Source organism: Zerene cesonia, unplaced genomic scaffold, assembly GCF_012273895.1.
Source record: "Zerene cesonia ecotype Mississippi unplaced genomic scaffold, Zerene_cesonia_1.1 Zces_u001, whole genome shotgun sequence".
Lineage (NCBI taxonomy): Eukaryota > Metazoa > Arthropoda > Insecta > Lepidoptera > Pieridae > Zerene > Zerene cesonia.
This window is the reverse complement of record NW_024045131.1, coordinates 2,978,341-2,997,967: the sequence shown is the minus strand read 5'-3', so window position 1 is coordinate 2,997,967 and position 19,627 is coordinate 2,978,341. Positions and strand designations below refer to the sequence as shown.

The 19,627-nt window shown below is 35.4% G+C and overlaps 1 protein-coding gene across 7 annotated transcripts in view; it reads right to left on the bottom strand.

Moving 5' to 3' along the window:
- Positions 1–19,627, bottom strand: part of LOC119838154 (synaptotagmin-7) — a 323,559-nt gene that overhangs the window by 21,418 nt on the left and 282,514 nt on the right. For 5 of the 7 annotated variants that reach the window (XM_038363988.1, XM_038363991.1, XM_038363993.1 and 2 more), the window contains 2 exons: positions 13,360–13,371; positions 11,287–11,443 (listed from right to left, as the gene is read on the bottom strand). In XM_038363988.1, the coding sequence (XP_038219916.1) occupies positions 11,287–11,443; positions 13,360–13,371 (169 nt within the window). The other 2 variants (XM_038363989.1, XM_038363995.1) reach the window with 2 other exon arrangements.

Here is a 19,627-nt window from a genome sequence, read left to right as displayed (position 1 = left end):
TTACGTACATACGAATTTAAAATAAAAAATCATGTTTTTTTATCTAAAAATAATCACTCTTTTACAACCATCGATTATATTATTAATATATTTCATTTTAAATTATTGAATATAGTCTGTGGTCGGCACTTATAAAAAAGCTAACTGTGTCTTACCGTATGGTTACTGTCAATTTTTATATTTATAATGAAAAAAGTACTTAGAATTTAATCTTAAAAATAATATGAAATCGAATAATCAGTATTGAAATATACTTACCTTAACACTTTAACCACAAAGTTTAAATGTATTGCCAAATTAAACACATAAAATTATTTATTTATTTAGCTTATAAATGTGCCAAGCTCAATAAATAATTTTATTTCTTTATATAAAAATAACATAAAAATAAACAATGACACATGTACAAGGTATAACTGTATGAAAGATATAGCACTGGCTTTATGCACCGTCCTTTAAAAGAAAAAAAAAAATCAAATTGCAATGCGCATATTTGAATTTCGAAAGAATTCGTTTTTTTTTTAATTTGGCAATAGAAACACAAACCCTGACTGCAAATATCGAAGATTGGTAAATTGATTTAAAAACGTGATTGTGCTAACTAAAACTAAATTCTATTTAATTATTTCGTGTTTACGTGATATTTAATTTTATATATTATATTATTATTGTCTATAACTATTTCGAAAGCGTAGAAATCTATTTCTTCAATATACAACCTCCTCTACCTACCATTTTTGAAGGAGAAAGCATGGAAAAAGATTTTTATATAGTAGAAGTCAATATTTGCACTCAAACCACTGGAAGAGCTGAACAGATTTTGATAAAGATACAGTTTTTTACGTCTGAATGCGCGGCGTTTGCGTGATCAACTAGCTTGCGTTGTTTGAACTAGTTTTTCGCCCTGGTTTCTCTCAGCCACGTCATATAGCGCTAATTAAATGTGTAATGTAAACGAATGGGTGTATCGTTGCGTATTATGTTATCTGAAATATGGGTATCGTTTTGGGTATGGATGTCGTTACCGTTGTGTATATACCTATATGTTAACGGTTGATACGAAAAATATAAGGAAGAAAATAGAGAGTTTTTATTCTTTGTTTAACATACATACATAAAAGTCTTTTAGCAATATCATTTCCACCCAAGTTTGTGAAGTCTGAACTTTCAATAATATAAATATACGTAAATAATAATTATTTTTAATTATAAAAATTAAATCGCTTTAAAATTGTCAGAAGTAGGACTAATTTAAATGTCACCACATGGCTAATAAATAAAAAAAAACGTCATAAAAATCACAAGGAAAAAGTTATTAGCCAATAAAGAAAATACATTCGAAATGCTTATCCTTTTTTAAAGTCGGTTGAAAATAATTGGTAGGGCTACTCCGCACTATCACCGTGTTAAGGCTCCATTTAGAGACACTTTAAATGCAGAAATTATATTAAAGTATTGTACATTTATGAAGGACTAGCTGCGCCCCGCGGTTTCACCCGCGTAAGTCCGTATCCCGTAGGAATATCGGGATGAAAAGTTGCTTATATGTTATTCCAGTTACCCAGCTGTCTACGTACCAAATTTCATTGCAATCGGTTCAGTAGGCTTTGCGTGAAAGAGCAACAAATACACACACATTCTTACAAACTTTCGCATTTATAATATTAGTAGGATTTATAAAAATCACTTGCAAGGCACGCCCAATACGACAGCGATACGAAATAATTATTATAAAACAAATTTACTTAAATACTATATACATGATAATATTATATTCAACTTAACATAAAGCACTAAGAACCTATGATTAATGTGTTTCCTACTTTATTAAACAACATTTATAATTATTTATGTAACCAATAAAGTTTTTTAAGAATCCTACTAATATTATAAATAAGAAGTTTGTATGGATGTGTGTGTGTTTGTTGCTCTTTCATGCAAAAACTACTGAACGGATTGCAATGAAATTTGGTAAGTAGATAGCTGGACAACTGGAATAACATATAGGCAACTATTTATCCCGATATTACTACGGGATACGGACTTACGCGGGTGAAACCGCGGGGCGCAGCTAGTTATTTATAACAAATCGAGTCTTTGTTACTTGCATAAATAATTTTCTTTGTTTGTTTGTTATTCCTGTTAATCAAAAACTGTTCGTACGATTTTAGTATTTCTTGAAACTATATAAGTATTTCTTTAAATCCTTTCTTAATCCCTTCCCAGTTTAAAGTCGGCAATCCATTTGTTTGATCATGGGCGGTGGTAGCGCTTACCATCAGGCGTCCCACCAGCTCCATTGCCGACTGTGACATAAAAAAACCTTAGAAAGTTTCATCTTTACTTGGGCATATTAAGCTTGTAGTTTAAGTTTCTAGGCTATATTTTATCCCGGGCCAATCCAGGCGAAGCCGGATAAAGCTGTATCTTATATAAATAAAATGAAACTTAGTATTTCTCTCGCAAACTTCCGAGGGTCGAAATTCGGCCACTTATTGGCCTCCTGAATTATTTATGTTGGGTCAGAACCGGTAAGATTTCTCCGGTATTGTCGAAGCGTTTAAATAAAATATATAATAGAAGCGTGTATTTTATTTATGACTAGCTGCGCCCCGCGGTTTCACCCGCGTAAGTTTGCACCCCGTAGGAATATCGGGATAAAAAGTCGCCTGTGAATTTTTCCACTTGTCCAGCTATCTACGTACCAAATTTCGTTGCAATCGGTTCAGTAGTTTTTGCGTGAAAGAATAACAAACATCCATACATACATACATGCATACATAGATATATACATACATCCATCGAAGCTTACAATCTTTCGCGTTTATAATATTAGTAGGATATTATTATGATTTCTTTATACATATATATGTATTTAATGGTCTAGTGTTTTTTTTTAGATGAGTAATTGTCATATTATTAGCTATTATTTTAATCTGTCAACTTGTTAAGATGACGATACCTATGAAACATATATACTTTGAAAAGGAGCGCATTCGTAGCAATTGCGTCTTGGTATTCAAACGTTGTTTATTCAATGTTCGACCCAACTACCCTCAATTTGTTATTAGTCTTCAAATTTAAAACGATTCATTGTGATTCACAGGTTATAAGGATGGTATATTATATACAGTTCTACTGTAATCTGCCATGTGGCGTAAATTGTCAATTTTTACATAAATAATTAAGTACCTGGACGACCGAGCTTTGCTCGGTATTATCGTATTTCGTTTTTTCTCCTATTTGTTAAAAAAGTAAGTTTAAGTCGATAAAACACGAATAAAACACGAATATGACATTTTCTAAAAAAGATTCCTAGCTAGATCGATTTATCGCCCCGAAACCCCTTATAAATTTCATGAAAATCGTTGGAGCCGATTCCGAGATTCCAATTATATATGTGACTGTGATTTGTTATCAAATGTGCACATAAATGAAGTAGTAATGTTGAATTTCAGTACATTCTTATTACGTCAAATGAATATTAAACTAATTTTATCCTTTTTTTCTTACAATATATATATCATATAACAATATGTTATTTAGGATTATTTTATTCGTAGTTATATAATTTTATAGGGTTTTAAAATAAAACACATTCATTTCTACAATATAATGTAACAAATAAAACATTTTCCAAGATACCTCTGGGGATTTGTCGTTAATAAATTTCGATTCTATCTCCTACTGTATTAAGTTTATTTTGCTCTGAAGGTCAGACACCAAGCACGCAGTTCAAAATTTAATAAACTCCCGGCAAAGATGAAATTTTAAAACTTCACCGAGATATTTAGAAAGTATTGAAGAAAATATACAGTCATTTTATATTTTTAAAGCTAAGGAATTTTATTATATTTCTCGGAGAAACATAAGAGATAGTAATTATTCACATCACTACATCATCATCATCAGCCCATATATGTTCCCACTGCTGGGACACAGGCCTCCTATGAGGGCTCAGGTCATAATCCACTACGCTGGCCAAGTGCGGGTTGGCAGATGTCACATGTCGTCGAACTTTTGATTCTTGGACACGCCGGTTTCCTCACGATGTTTTCCTTCACCGTTTTAAGGCATTTACATTATACATAATACAAAGTTACGTTCCTTCCCGCGTCTGTCCCTATGTATGCTTATGTCTTTAGAACTACACAACGAATTTCGATAGGTTTTTTTTAATGGATAGAGTGAATCACTCGCGTCTTCGTACGCGTTTTTTCGAAGTTATTTAATAGATGTTATCGTATAAACCTTCCTCTTGAATCATTTTATCTATTAAAAAATACCCCATCAAAATCCGTTGCGCTGTTTTAAAGATTTAAGCATATATAGGGTAGTAGCTTATACAAGCAAGATTTCGCTAAGTTCCGAGAAAATAAGCCAAGATCTAAGGCTATAAAATGCTAGAATGTTAGTTCCTTGCGAAATAATTTCAGCAAAACGTAAGAATTTCTAAGTTCAAAAAGTTTTCAATGTACAGTAGACATTTTAATTTATAACAAGCTTTTATATCAGCTATAGCAGCTTATATAGCAGCTTATATAGCAGCTTATATAGCAGCTTATATTGCCTAGGAACGTTTGAATTAAATAAAAGAATTCAGATTGTGTTCACTTTATTACATATCATACTAAAACAAATAAGAAAAAGTGTAAAATAGTCAAAGAAAAACAATATTTGCTCATCAGATAAAATTATGTAAGGTATTTTTTATGTTGACTTTTTCGTGAGTACCCACGTATTAGAAGAAATTAATAAAATGAACACAGTATAATATCTTGTAAAGTGTTTATTTAAGCAAGAACTCTTTTTAAAGGCTTATCCAATGACACCCTACACCAATATTATAAAGCTGAAGAGTGTGTTTGCTTGTTTGTTTGAACGCACTTATCTCAGGAACTGCTGGTCCGATTTTAAATATTCTTTCAGTGTTACATAGCCCATTTATTGAGGCTATAGCATTTATGGGCTATATATGTACCACGGGCGAAGCCGGGTCGGAACTAGTTAAAAATATTCGTATTGTTTTTTCATCTTTCGGTTGGAGGGAGACACCTCTGACATTTTTTAATAAAATATCTAGCTTAGTATGTTGAATCTCTTTTTTTCTTTTGACTGCGATCTTGTATAGATACCCCTGGACCCCAAAGAGGGAGCCGTGGGTTATGTCGGATTCCTACCGACTAAAACCCCACTGGGTCGAGTCGCTTTAGTGAAGGGGCCACTAGAGCTGGACCCCCTGTATGTTGAACCTAAAATTGGTCTATCTCCATATTAAATCAGCCTAGTAGATTATATATATGAGCAGTGGTGGCTCAGTGGTGAGAACTTCGACCTTTAAAATCGATAAGTCGGGGTTCGAGACCGGGCAAGCGTGCAGGAAATAAATTGATTTTTCAATTTATCTGCGCATGTGGATAACATCACCACTGCTTAAACGGTGAAGGAAAACATCGTGAGGAAACCGGCATGTCCGAGAATTAAAAGTTCGACGACATGTGACATCTGCCAACCCGCACTTGGCCAGCGTGGTGGATTATGGCCTGAACCCTCATAGAAGGCCTGTGTCCCAGCAGTGGGAACATATACGGGCTGATGATGATGAGTAGATTATATATGATTAACGAATATACAAACAGACAAAGAGAAAAATGTTGCTATAAATCTTTGAGGTCTGAAAACATTTATACTGCATAGCAATTACAGATTTTCTTGTTTTATTAAAATATACAGAATAGATGAAATAAAAAATATACATTTGGTCTAATAAAAATATACTGGAACCATTAAAATTTCAAATACTAGTGCCTACTTCTGGTTCCACCCGCGTTTATAAGAGCGTTGTAATTAAACTTGAGTCATCAAATTGCGAACTCCGTTCGGGTTTTTTATTGAAAGACATAAAATGTAACTGTACAATTCTCGTGGCGTTATTTGGTTTTTATTAAAATGCCGGATTGTCTGGTTTCGCGGAAACATCTGTTTAGCATATCCGCGTAATTGATTGCGCAATGTAATAATTATTCAATTTAGAAATTAAAAACTTTTTAACGGATTTTATATGCGATTTCTTTATTACATTATTACCCCAACGTGTCTCCCCGTGACCACGCTCGCTAAAGCGTTCGAAACGTCGGGTTTTTAATATCTAAATGTATAATACTCGCGTAAAATCAAACACAAGAAAATACTATAATTATTAACATTTATGAATATAAAGAACTAATGAGTTAATGGCTGAGTAATAAAATAATTGCGTGGTAGGTAAAATAACGAATGAATTAATGTGAGGGATTATAAAGAACTAGTTGCGCCCCGCGGTTTCACCCGCGTAAGTCCGTATCCCGTAGAAATATCTGTATAAAATGTTGCCTATTGTTATTCTAGTTGTCCAGTTGTCTACATACCAAATTTCATTGCAATCGATTCAGTAGTTTAAGCGTGAAAGAGCAACAAACACACACACATCCTTACAAACTTTCGCATTTATAGTATTAGTAGGACTAGTAGGACTAGTTGCGCCCCGCGGTTTTACCCGCGTAAGTCCGTATCCCGCAGGAACATATATATACATATATAATACACTCGCGTAGAATTTATCAACTTATGCGCCGTAGCACTGTATCCTTGTACAATAAAATCAATGCGCACGTAAAACTTTGAAAGCAGTCACTTCGCGAAACGACCGTTCTTTTAAAAGTTATGGTTGTTGACAATTTTCAAACGACCGCTTTGGTGGCGTGCTTCAAAAACTAAATCTTTGTTATATCGAGTGTATTTTAAAATATGGACATTTAAAGGAAATGGAGTTTTATGTCGCGTATTTTTGTAAATATATTTTAACCGACTTTAATAAGGAGCTATAAGGAAAGTATTGATGATTGGAACGACGGTATGGACTGGGAAGGGTGGGGAAAAGGAAACGGGCCACCGGCATCCCCACTCGCAGTAGGAAACACAGTATCATGCTATTTCACGCCGGTTTTCTGTGGGGGTGTGGTACTTCCCGGTGCGAGCTGGCACTATTCGTGCCGAAGCGTGTTTTAAGTATTTTGGCCTTTGACTTGCCTTTATCAAATACTAGCTGCGCCCCGTGGTTTCACCCGCGTAAGTCTGAATCCCGTAGGCATATCGGATAAAAATTTGCCTATATGTTATTCCAGTTGTCCAGCTACGTACCAAATTTCATTGCAATCGTTTCGATAGGTTTTGTGGGATAAAGTAACAAACATAAATTCACATACATCCATCCTCACAAACTTTCGCATTTATAATATTAGTAGGATAGGATTTATTTCATTCTTCACTAATATTTCCCCTTCTTATACTGTATATAAATAAAAATAAATGTGTCGATAAGCGAAAAACTCGATAACGGCTCGACAAATTTGGCCAATTTATTGTTTTTGTTAACGCACAAAGTCAGTTCGTATGGATAGAAAATACCTACCACGGGTAAAGCCGGGGCGGACAGCTAGTTTCTGATAACAGTAAAGCTATGAAAATTACCTGTCATAGACACATTAAGACGCATCGCATCGCATGTCTGAAAGCGGCATTCGGAATTGAAATTGTGTTCAAAGCGGGTGAAATTTCCATGACAATCCATCCATGCATTTGAACAAGAATAAAGAGCTATTCGCAATTCGGGCACGGGAATATGGCTCTTATGCAATGTTGACGGAGCTCATATTAAAATGAATTCAAAATGATTTTGAGAAGCGATTACCCGTTTTCCATCTATATTTTAATTTCAACGATCGTGGATGTAAGCAATGAATTTGAAATGCACTAACTATCTCATGCGGGTTCGTCCGATTTAAATGATTCCTTTTTTATCGCTCATCACTACATAGTGTAAGATAAAATCGATTTCTCTGTCTGTATATATGTACGTATGTCTGTATCTTCTGAGCAACGGATATTGATGAGGATTTTTACTAGATAGAGTGGCTCAAGAGGAAGGTGATATATCCCCGGTGCGAGCTGGCCCAATTCGTGCCGAAGCGTACTTGACTTCCATATATAAACATATACACCGTCGTTCCAAAGCTTCACCGTAGTGTCAAGTCTAGACACCAAAGGATTCTAGCTTACGTTGGGGCCTAAGGGTGATCAAGTGGAAGCGGAGGGCCTGGATCGGGCAACTGCTGGGCGGGGCACGCGGTAAAGTTTGTCATCGTCATCAGCCCATACATGTTCCCACTGCTGGGACACAGGCCTCCTATGAGGGTTCAGGCCACAATCTACCTCGCCGGCCAAGTGCGGGTTGGCAGATGTTACATGTGGTGGAACTTTTGCTTCTTATGTCGGTTTCCTCACGATGTTTTCCTTCACCGTTTAAGCAGTGGTGATGTTATCCACATATATATTTATTTCCTGCACGCTCGCCCGGTCTCGAACCCCAACTTATCGATTTTGAAGTTCGAGGTTCTCACCACTGAGCCACCACTGCTTACGCGGTAGAGTACAGTGTGTAAAATGAATTAGTTTAAGCATTAACACATCCGCTGTAAATAAGACACAAGGCATCCACTGAAAATCAGTGTTAGTACGCTGAGTGGCAGGCCTAATTAAGGCGCATATATATTTAAGTACCTATAAGTGACCTTTATTGTTTTGAACCCTCATAGGAGGCCTGTGTCCCAGCAGTGGGAACATATATTGGCTGATGATGATGAATACAATAAGATTAAATTCGATTTCAGTTCATTCCCTATCTGTATTTCATATCACTGCTACCGACGGCAACAGTCTAACTTGAATCTAGCTATTTCAATCGTAACTTAGCAGAACTTAATATAACTTAGCCTGCGAATGACGTGCTTTGTATCTCTGCGGATCATTCTATTGGGTAATTCTGTTTCTTTTATTGTTATAGACGGGGAAGTTAGTAGGGATGAATAGTTATTGTTTTTACATGCAAAACTGCTGATCGGATCTGCGTGAAATTTGGCGTACAGATAGAAGTATTTTACAAGCTATTAATGTATTCTATGAAAATGTTGTTTAACATATCCCTACTTATAATATTATAAATGTGAAAGTCATTCTGTCTGCCTGTCTGTCACTTCCTCATGACTAAACCACTAAACCGATTTGGATGATATTTGGTGCAAATGTAGTACGTGACCCGAAAATGGAAATGGGATAATTTTTTTTCCCGGAAATCCCACGGGAACGGGAACTAGTCGGGGAATACCCCGGGATTGTTTATAATTTCCTTTGACTACATAAGACAACATAAGACGGATACAGACTATTTTTTAGAATTTTCGTCCGTCTGTATGTTTGTGTGTCACGTAAAAAACCACTGCGTGCAATCGAGCGTAGTGTTCCTATTAATACAAGTATAATTAAAACAATTTCAGTTCGCTTCAAGAAATTACAACACGAACGAAGCTGCGGGTAGTCGGTAGTGTTTGAAAAGAAATCGATTTGCTGACCGTACTTAACATTAATGTTTCCACCTTGAACTGTAATTAGTGAAAACTCAGTTTTATTTACGTTTCCTTAAACACGGAGAAAGGATTAAGGGTAATGGATGCTTCGAGACTGGCGATAAACGTTCATTTTATTAAGTAGATATTCCATTTTTATATTAAATCTCAATATGTACTTATATAAAATATAAAATACTAGCTGCGCCCCGCGGTTTCACCCGCGTAAGTCCGTATCCCATAGGAATATCGGGATAAAAAGTTGCCTATATGTTATTCCAGTTGTACAGCTGTCTACGTACCAAATTTCATGGCAATTGGTTCAGTAGTTTTTACGTGAAAGAGTAACAAACATCCATACATCCATACAAACTTTCGCATTTATAATATTAATAGGATAATAGGATTAATAGGATGTTCTTAATGCCTACCTCCTGCTTTTTGCAGTGGGTTGCCTGGAAGAGATCACTCTTTAGTGATAAGGTCGCCTTCTGTGCTGGTCTAGTTGTAAGTTTTTATATTTAAGGTTTATTTGTACACCAGCATAATAAAGTGTTAAAAAAAAAAATAAATAAATCTCAATAGATTACGTATATAAGGAAAAGATCGATGTGTACACCTTTCTAATATTATAAACTAGCTTTTACCCGCAGTTTTCCACACCTGAAATTCGATGTAGTTTAATAGATGTTATTATATATATATAAAACTTTCTCTTGAATCAATCTATTAAAAATCCTATCAAAATCTGTTACGTAGTTTTAAACATAAATAAAAAACATTGTACCTTATAACTATCGTATTGATAATAAATAAATCAATATATCTTATGACATCTCTTTCCCTTTTCTTAGTCCTACTTGTTTTTTCTTTAGAGTGTAGGTATAGTGTGTTACGTATATGCAAATATGTATTCTATGCTTAGCTCTTAGAGCCTATTTTACCACGCATTCAGACGTATTAGCACATAGATAGATAGAGATCCGAGATCCTAATTTTTCAAAACATATACATTGATCAACATTTACAAGATGACTCAATTTTTTTTCAAGTAAAAATTGAAAAATAAAAATCATTTTACATTTTCCGTATAGCTTAGCTTATCTCATACTATATAGCTTAATCTCATGTAATTTGAGTGAAACATGTATTTATTTTTGCATAGAATAAATCACACATTTACATAACTTAATTCTAACTTATTGCAAACTTTGAATCATCTTGCCAACAACACAGAACATTTAACAATCTAAACTAACAACAGTAACATTAAGTTAAACGACCAACATTTAGAAAATAAACTTCAACTGTACTTACTTTGCCAATTTTATTTAACTTCAAATTCAGAATTTTAAATGCATATTATATGTACGTACGCTAACTTTAAATAACAGTGCAATTTCATACAAATATTTGAATTTGGAACGATAAATTTAAAATTTTTAATCAAAATGCAATGTTGTGCAAATAGAATTTATAATTTTATTGAAATTTTAAACATAGGAATTGGAACGTCAATTAAGAATCGAATCGGTTTAAATATCGAATTTGATTGCCCTCTTTGTCATATAATAATTTGTTTATGTATACTTGGACATAGTTTCAGTTTTTTTGCGATTTAGAAGTAATTCCTTTCAAATATAGTTCAAAATTTCGAATCTAATTGGAATTTATTCAACATCGAATTTCATTCCAAATTTAAACCTAAATTTAATTCTTATTATCAATTACCGCGACGTCAAATTCGAAATTTAAATCGACCGAACAGACTTACGGTCAACTCGCACAGATAATCAAAGTATCCAAGACTCTGTACGACCACAGATAATCAAACTCAACGACTTACAGATGGGTGCGGCTGATGCTCTTGTCCCTTGACATTCTGGAGCTGTTTGTTGTGCACCGTCGGTGTGCGCTCGCCCTGTGCTGTGGATGCGCTGGCGACTGCGCCTGCGCTGCTGCCGGCGGGCGATTTCGCTTGAGGCGAGCTTGTTGATGTTGTCCTGGAGAAGGTAAGTATATATAAATATGACGTTTATTATGTCAGGGGCAACTGAGCTGGTGGTTCCGTTGGTGGCAACGATCACCACCGCCCATGAACACGCAGAGGAAGTGCTTATACATATGCACTGCCCGCTTAATAGAGGATAAGGAATAATTCTTAATTTTTCTTTTTTTCTTTATTGTAATGTATTATATAAAAATTAAAAAAAAAACGATGAAAATAGGGTTTAAATTTAATGAGGTTGACACTTCTATATGACGCTAGACGCTCGCCCCGGCTCCGCCCGGATATCAAGATACCTGTCTTACCCTAAGGGAGCATTTAATCGGGATAAAAAGTATCCTATCACCCCTCAGCTCATACGTGATCTGTCTACAAAATTTCATCAAAATCCGTTCAATACTTCCAGCGTGATTGACGGACAAACATCCAAACAAACTGTCACATTTATAATATTAGTGTGATTATAACATTACATTATTTGTATTTTATTCAGGCATAATATTTATTTTCAAGATTAAACATTGAAACTTAATAGTCCCAGAGTATCCGGAACATTTCAAATGATAGATATATAATAGCCAATTGATTAATGATCTTCCACATTAACCAGGAGTACTTGAGTACATTAGATTAATCTCCATTGATATCAATATACGTCATTAACTCATTTAACGAGTTCTCTCCTAGGGTTCCGTACCGAAACAAGAATCGGCACCTATATGAATCGTACGTATGAAAGACCCCAAAAGCAAGGTCAGAACCCTTATAGGATAACTTCGGTCTATCTGACGTCACTTATTTCACGAACGCGTGAAGGTATCAAGCTAAAATTTGTAAATCTCTACTCCCTTCGAGCTGTGAAATGTGAAAAAATCAAGCTTTTAAAAGAACTCAAACAAATGTCAAATGTCCACATAGCGCTTACCACGCGACCTAAAACATATTTCAGTTGCCGAGCTTGTAAGTTAGAACCACTAGAGAATGCTTATCTATATTCTAACGATACTCATATTTGAAAAGCATTTATTAGAATTATTTTAAATTAAATATATAACCATTTACGATGGTCACACATTTTTAATTATACATGAGGTGGCAACCCAGAGAAAAAAGTGACATTCAAGTTACGTGACAAAAAAGAACTTTAGTCGATGTAATTTAGATGGTAGCCGTTAATAACAAATAAAAGAAGTTGTCTATTTATAATAATTGTTGATTAGTTATTGTCTTATTTAATTAATAACTTGATTTTGACTAAAGCTATAACAGTTTACGTGAACATAGCATCAATATTAAAAATTAACAGTCGCCTAGACATTCGTGGTACCTACATATAGACCACGTACATAAACAGCAGTAAAGGGATTTCTGAAATCGATTCAGTCGTTCCTGAGATTCACAGAAACATACCTTGATGAAAAAAGTAAAAAGAAGTGCTTTAATGATAGAACCAACTAAATTGTTTCTCCGATACACAGTATATGTAAGGAAATTATGTAATCCCGGCGATCCTAACCCTACTTCCTTCTTATCCTACTAATATTATAAATGCGAAAGTTTGTAAGGATGTGTGTGTGTGTTTGTTGCTCTTTCACGCAAAAACTACTGAACCAATTGCAATGAAATTTGGTGCGTAGACAGCTGGGTAACTGGACTAACATATAAGCAACTTTTTATCCCGATATTCCTACGGGATACGGAATTATGCGTGATAAACCGCGGGGCGCAGCTAGTCAGTTAATAAGTTTAATCATGAAATTATTGTATCGTCACCGATCCGTAAAATGTATACAAAGTTTGAATAAAATCTTTGCATTTAAAGTGAGTCAAAATCGAATCTAAAGGAGTTGGTTACATACAAACATACAGTTGAAATTAATATTTATGTAATAAGTTGGAGACAATACTTACTCAAGTTGCGCTCTGCAGGTACATGAAACAAACAAACAAACAGATTATTAGTATACATTCACATATAAACATGTTGTACATATTATTACTAGCATTGAATTAATTTTTTTTATGTCATAGCGGGCAACTGATGGTTGGTGATGATGACTGGTGGTTCGCCTGATGGTAAGCGATCACCACCACCCACGGCCTTTGCGAATACGCTACCTGCTTCGAAGGGGTAAGGGATAAGGAAAGGATTGATGACTGAAAAGAAGGAATGGACTGGGAAGGGCGAGGAGAAGGAAATAGGCCTCCGGCTCCCCCACTCACTGCATGCTATTGAATGCTATTGTGTTTCGTACGATAAATAATTATTTCACGCCGGTTTTCTGTGGGGGTGTGGTACTTCCCCGGTCGCCCAATTCGTGCCGAAGCGTGCTCGACTCTCACAATAAAATCCCTTTTCTAAGGGAGATATTATACTACCGTTTATCTTGGATAAGTGATCATATATTTATTTCAGTTTAATAGACGATTTTAAAAAAAGTGAAGTCCCGTGTCCCCTACTTGATACATAGTATGGGGCAGATGATATACATCTGCTTCACTGATCGATTTTCTTTATGGACAAGTAGGGGATCAGCCTTCTGTGTCCTGCCAGACCGAGACATTTTTTTTTATTGTCCCCACCGGGAATCGAACCCCATCGGACCCCAATCGGACCCCAAGGAGGAATAGACGATTTAATTTAATGAAAAAATGAATCATATCTCTATATTATATGATCCAATAACATTGACTCATAGAACTATCATCCAATATAAATGATTCTGTAATAATGTATAAAAGAAAATTACAAGAAGGTAAACAATAGGTTCAAAAAATACGTTTAATGAACCGACGTTACCAAAAACAAAGAGGTTTTCACTTTTAAGCTTTTTTTTTTGGTATTTTCGACAGATTTTTGTTGGTATTGTTACCGATAACTCGGTGGGTTTTTAATCGATGGACGCGATTCTTTTTGTGTTTAATAGGGAATTGTTGTCATTACGTCCTAGTTTTGTATCAAGAGACTCTTCCTATTACTGTTGGTAGATGGTTTGTGTTAAAATTATTATTATCCTACTAATATTATAAATGCGAAAGTTTATGAGGATGGATGTATGTGTATGTGTATGTTTGTTACTCTTTTACGCAAAAACTACTGAACCGGTTGCAATGAAATTTGGTACGTAGACAGCTGGACAACTGGACTAACATATAGGCAACTTTTTATCCCGATATTCCTACGGGATACGGACTTACGCGGGTGAAACCGCGGGGCGCAGCTTGTCTACAATAAATTTGCGTCGCTGGTAAAAGTTTGATATTTCCGAAAACGGATCCAAGGACTCAATTCACCTTCTTTATCAAAATGTCAAGTGAAAAACCTTTATTTCACGGTTTATTTCATTTGGGGACTTTTAGACGACTTTCGGAACAATAATTTTATTACGGAAGTGTCTTTTCTCCTTCTTTTAGTACTAGACGCTCGTCCCGGCTCCGCCCGGATATCGTGATTCCTGTTTTATCCCAAGGGAGCATTTAATCGGGATAAAAAGTATCCTATCACCCAAGTCAGTTCATACCCTATCTGTGTACCAAATCTCATCAAAATTCGTTTAGTAGATAGTAGATTGATGGACATACATCCAAACAAACAAACTTTCACATTTATATTATTTACTAACGGTCCGCCCTGGCTTCGCCCGTGGTCCATATATAGTCTTTACCCTTCCTCAATAAATGGATTATTTAACACTGAAAGAATTTTTCAAATCGGACCGGCAGTTGCTGACATTAGTACGTTCAAACAAACAAACAAATAAACAACTCTTCAGGTTTATAATATTAGTATACATTCACAGAATATTAGTGTGTATATAATATCAGTGTAATTGCCGCTAACTCAATGATATCAAATTTCAAAAAATACCATAAAATTTCCCTACACATTTCCAGCATAAATTGGTCTGTTTGAAGTTAACACTATTATTTAATCAAAAGTTCCAACAAATCTGGTTGCAACTTGCAGCTAAACCAATGCGAGTTGGGAGCATAAATGCATAGAACTTCAAAAGAGCAAAAATCACGCCTGGTTTTTTCGCTTGATTAAAATTCCAGCTCAGGGATTAGTTAAAGCCTTTGTTTTTAAACGCTTAGCAGCTTTGCTTATATATTCCACGCTTGTACAAAGGAGATATGTTCATTGTAGCTGAATGATATCTAGATAGATCGGGCTATAGCTAGAAAGAAAGGATAACATAGGGTTACTTTTGAAAAACAACAAAGAGATATAGTATTTTCTTGTGTTTGATTTCACGCGAGTATTATACATTTAGAAATTAAAGTCTCCCCGTGACCACGCTCGCTGTAAGGTGTTCGAAACGTCGGGTTAATAATATAACGAATAAATCGCGTTTAAAATCCGTTAAAAAGTTTTTAATTTCTAAACAAAGAGATAACTTAAGCTGTAGCGTCTACAACGCGATGACATTAAATCGGAATGCGTTCCAGATTTAATGTATACAAAATCAGAGTAAAGTCAATTTTCCCGTCTGCGTGTCTGTATGCTTAGATCTTTAAAAATACGCAACAGTTTTTGGATAGAGTTTTAATAGAGTGATTCAAGAGATAGGTTTATATGTATAATAACATCCATTAAAAACAGAAAATAATAGAATTAATACGAAATATATAGAATTAAATGAAAATTCTAATATACATAGGTTACGTTTTAGTAAAACTAGAAGCACTTAATGATGCCCTAGAGAGCTGAAATTCAGTTAATACGTGTATCCAACCGAATAATGAATATTAACCTAAAACCATTTAATAGCGTATAGGTGTTGGTTTGGAAATTGCCATTAACTTATTCGCTTGAATATATCTGTGGGATTAATTATGAATAGCTTAGCTATAACCACGTGTTGATTGAGTGATTCAATTGGTGTGTTTATTATCTTAACTAGCTGCGCCCCGCGGTTTCAACCGCGTAAGTCCGTATCTCGAAGGAATATCGGGATAAAAAGTTGCCTATGAGTTATTTCAGTTGTCCAGCTATATACGTACTAAATTTCATTGCAATCGGTTTAGTAGTTTTTGCGTAAATAAAATAATACACGCGAAAGTTTATAAGTATGGATGGATGACTATTTGTATAGATGTTTGTTACTCTTTTACGCAAAAACTACTGAACCGATTGCAATAAAATTTGGTACGTAGACAGCTGCACAATGGAATAACATAGGCATTTTTATCCCGATATTCCTACGGGATTCAGACTTTCACGGGTGAAACCGCGGGGCGCAGCTAGTATTATAATATGTATAGATCCCAAAAACGTGATTTATATACGTGTTATATTATTAATATTGTTTTCGGCAAACAATTTCCATCCATTGTCCGACAATTTTCCTTTCTTTTGTATGAAAAATTGGAGGCCTTTGTACTATTGTTAGGGAGGGACTGTGTGTTTAATTAGTCCCTTTGTGAAGGAATTCGTATATCGCGTTACATTGCTGAAAGTGTATCGCAGTACGGTGTATTGCATGGTGGAGAGCGAGAAATGTACAGCGTATTTGTTAGAAGAGTTGTTTATAGTCCACAAAACGACAAATATTAATTAAGGACATTTATCTTAAAATATGGGGCAATTTATTTGAAATATGTTGTAAAAAATTATACAGCTGTTGAGATTTCTTTTTGTTATTCTTTCAAAATTTCTCCCGCCTTTGTGAGGATGGATGTATATGTATGTTTGTTACTCCTTCACGCAATAACTACATTACCGATTGCAATGGAATTTTGGTAAGTAGATAGCTGGACAAATGGAATAACACATAGGCAGCTTTTAACACAGCAACTTTTATCTCGATATTCTTACGAGATACAGACTAACGGGGGTGAAACCGCGTAACTAGTAAATAACATATTGAAATAATAATATAAAAGATATATTGTAAAGCTAGAGCATTAAAAAAGTAACTGTCATAACGATTTCAGCAGAAGCGACCTTCCAAATAGGTTGAATCATACTAATATAATAAATGCGATAGTTTATAAGCATGAATGGATGTTTGGTACTCTTCCACGCGAAAATAACTTATCTTATCTGTATAAAATTTGGGTACAGAGATAGATTATAGTTTGGATTAGTACATAGGCTACATTTAGCCGGGTACCACGCGAGTGACGCCGCGGTTACAGCTAGTACGTATAAAATTATAAACAAACTTATTGCGTATAATGTAAAAGCATATGTACCTACCGACAAATATTCGTAGGAGAATCACATATGAATGTGACAACACGAACGGATGCTGTCGGCATTAAATCACGCAAAATGACACGACACGATAAAATATCGTGTACGATTAACGTGCGGACAAAATGTGAACCGACGGTGTCACTAATGAGGGCGTAATTCAAAGTCACTTGCCAAGTATTCAGATCAGAGGGTTGGATTATCAATGGATCTTATCTATGAAGGTATTTTACTTTGATCGTGATTATAGATTCGTACTAACGACGTGAGCTCGTTTTATTGAGAAATGCTTTGAAAAATTACCGTCATAGACAGTCTGCTATATCTAGATACCAAGTGCCGGACTGACACAATAGCATGCTACTATTTCACGCCGTTTTTTTGTGGGGGTGTGGTACTTTCCCGGTGCGAGCTGGCCCAATTCGTGCCGAAGCGTTTACAAGAAGCGAGGTACCCGGGTAAAAATTAAACTATAGCTTCTTTAGCAGGGTACCTAGTACATAGGGTTACGTGAGTGACGCCGTATGTGGCAGCTAGTCCTAAATAAAATGACTATTCGTAAACCCTTATTATTTTTAACAAACAATTTAAGCACTTTTAAAAAAACCAAAAATAAAAAAATCATGAAAATCGAATAAAAAACTCAGTAAATATTTAGGAGGTGACAAATACAAAAAAAAACAGTCAAAAAAACAACCACCTACTTTTATTGAAGTCGGTTAAAAATTGAGTATAAAGAGGTTTCATCTTTACATATAAACAGGGAAGCCAAAGAGCTTTATAACTTTTTCTTTCGTCTAACGTAATATTAATAAGTTCGGAAATGAAATTAAGCCACGTATTGCGGAGAGTCATCATATAAAACGTTTTATTGGTCGTTTTGCTCAGCCATGTACACTCTGTGTAACTTCTGAATAATGGTTTCGCATTACGCTTTATTATATTACTGTTTTAATGTACTTTTGATATAATTTACAATATATATTATAAGTAGGCTTCTATCTTGAGGCGTTAACACGACAAAAGTGTTCTTTTAAAGTATTTTTATTATAAGTGCTTGGGTGATATGATTATGAAATAATTCGAAAATCACTCATGCTCACACACACAAGCACACATATTCACATATATTGATTATGTGTTTTTTTTTTTTTATGTCATAGTCGGCAATGGAGCTGGTGGGTCGCCTGATGGTAAGCGCTACCACCGCCCATGAACATTTTAAGAGGCGTAAGGTCAATTGCAGACCTTTCGCCTCTACAAATGGATTGCCGACTTTAATTGGAAAAGGATTAGGAAAGGATTGATGAGAGGAATAAAGGAAAGGACTAGGACGGGTGAGGAAAAGGAAACGGGCCTCCGGCTCCCCCACTCACCGTACGAAACACAGTGGCTTGCCACTATTTCACGCCGGTTTTCTGTGGGGGTGTGGTACTTCCCCGGTGCGAGCTGGCCCAATTCGTGCCGAAGCGTGCTCGACTCCCACAATAAATGTGTAGATGTGTGCTTGTGTTGTGCCCACACGCATATCGAAATAGTGAAAGAAATAGAAATAGTTTTATTTGCCACCATTTAAAAAATAGTATATCATATACATCTAAAATAATAAGGACAGCGAAGTCCTAGTAATAAAAGTGAAGTCTCGTGTCCCCTTACTGGGGTATGGGGCAGATGATATACATCTGTTTCACTGATCGATGTTCTTCATTAACAAGTAAGTGATCAGCCCTCTGTGTCCTGACAGACCGTGACATTTTTTTTTGCGTTCCCACCGGGAATCGAACCTAGGAATCCTCAGTTCTAAGCACACGCGTCAACCACTGTACCGAGGCGGTTATCCTAGTCATAGGGTCCCACTTTACCATTTGGGTATGGAATCCTCCGCACCCCATCCGATTCATACCTTCACACACGCCACAAAAACACATTTAGACTTATAACGACTCCACATTTCCGTCTCGAGCTAATAAGCACATTATA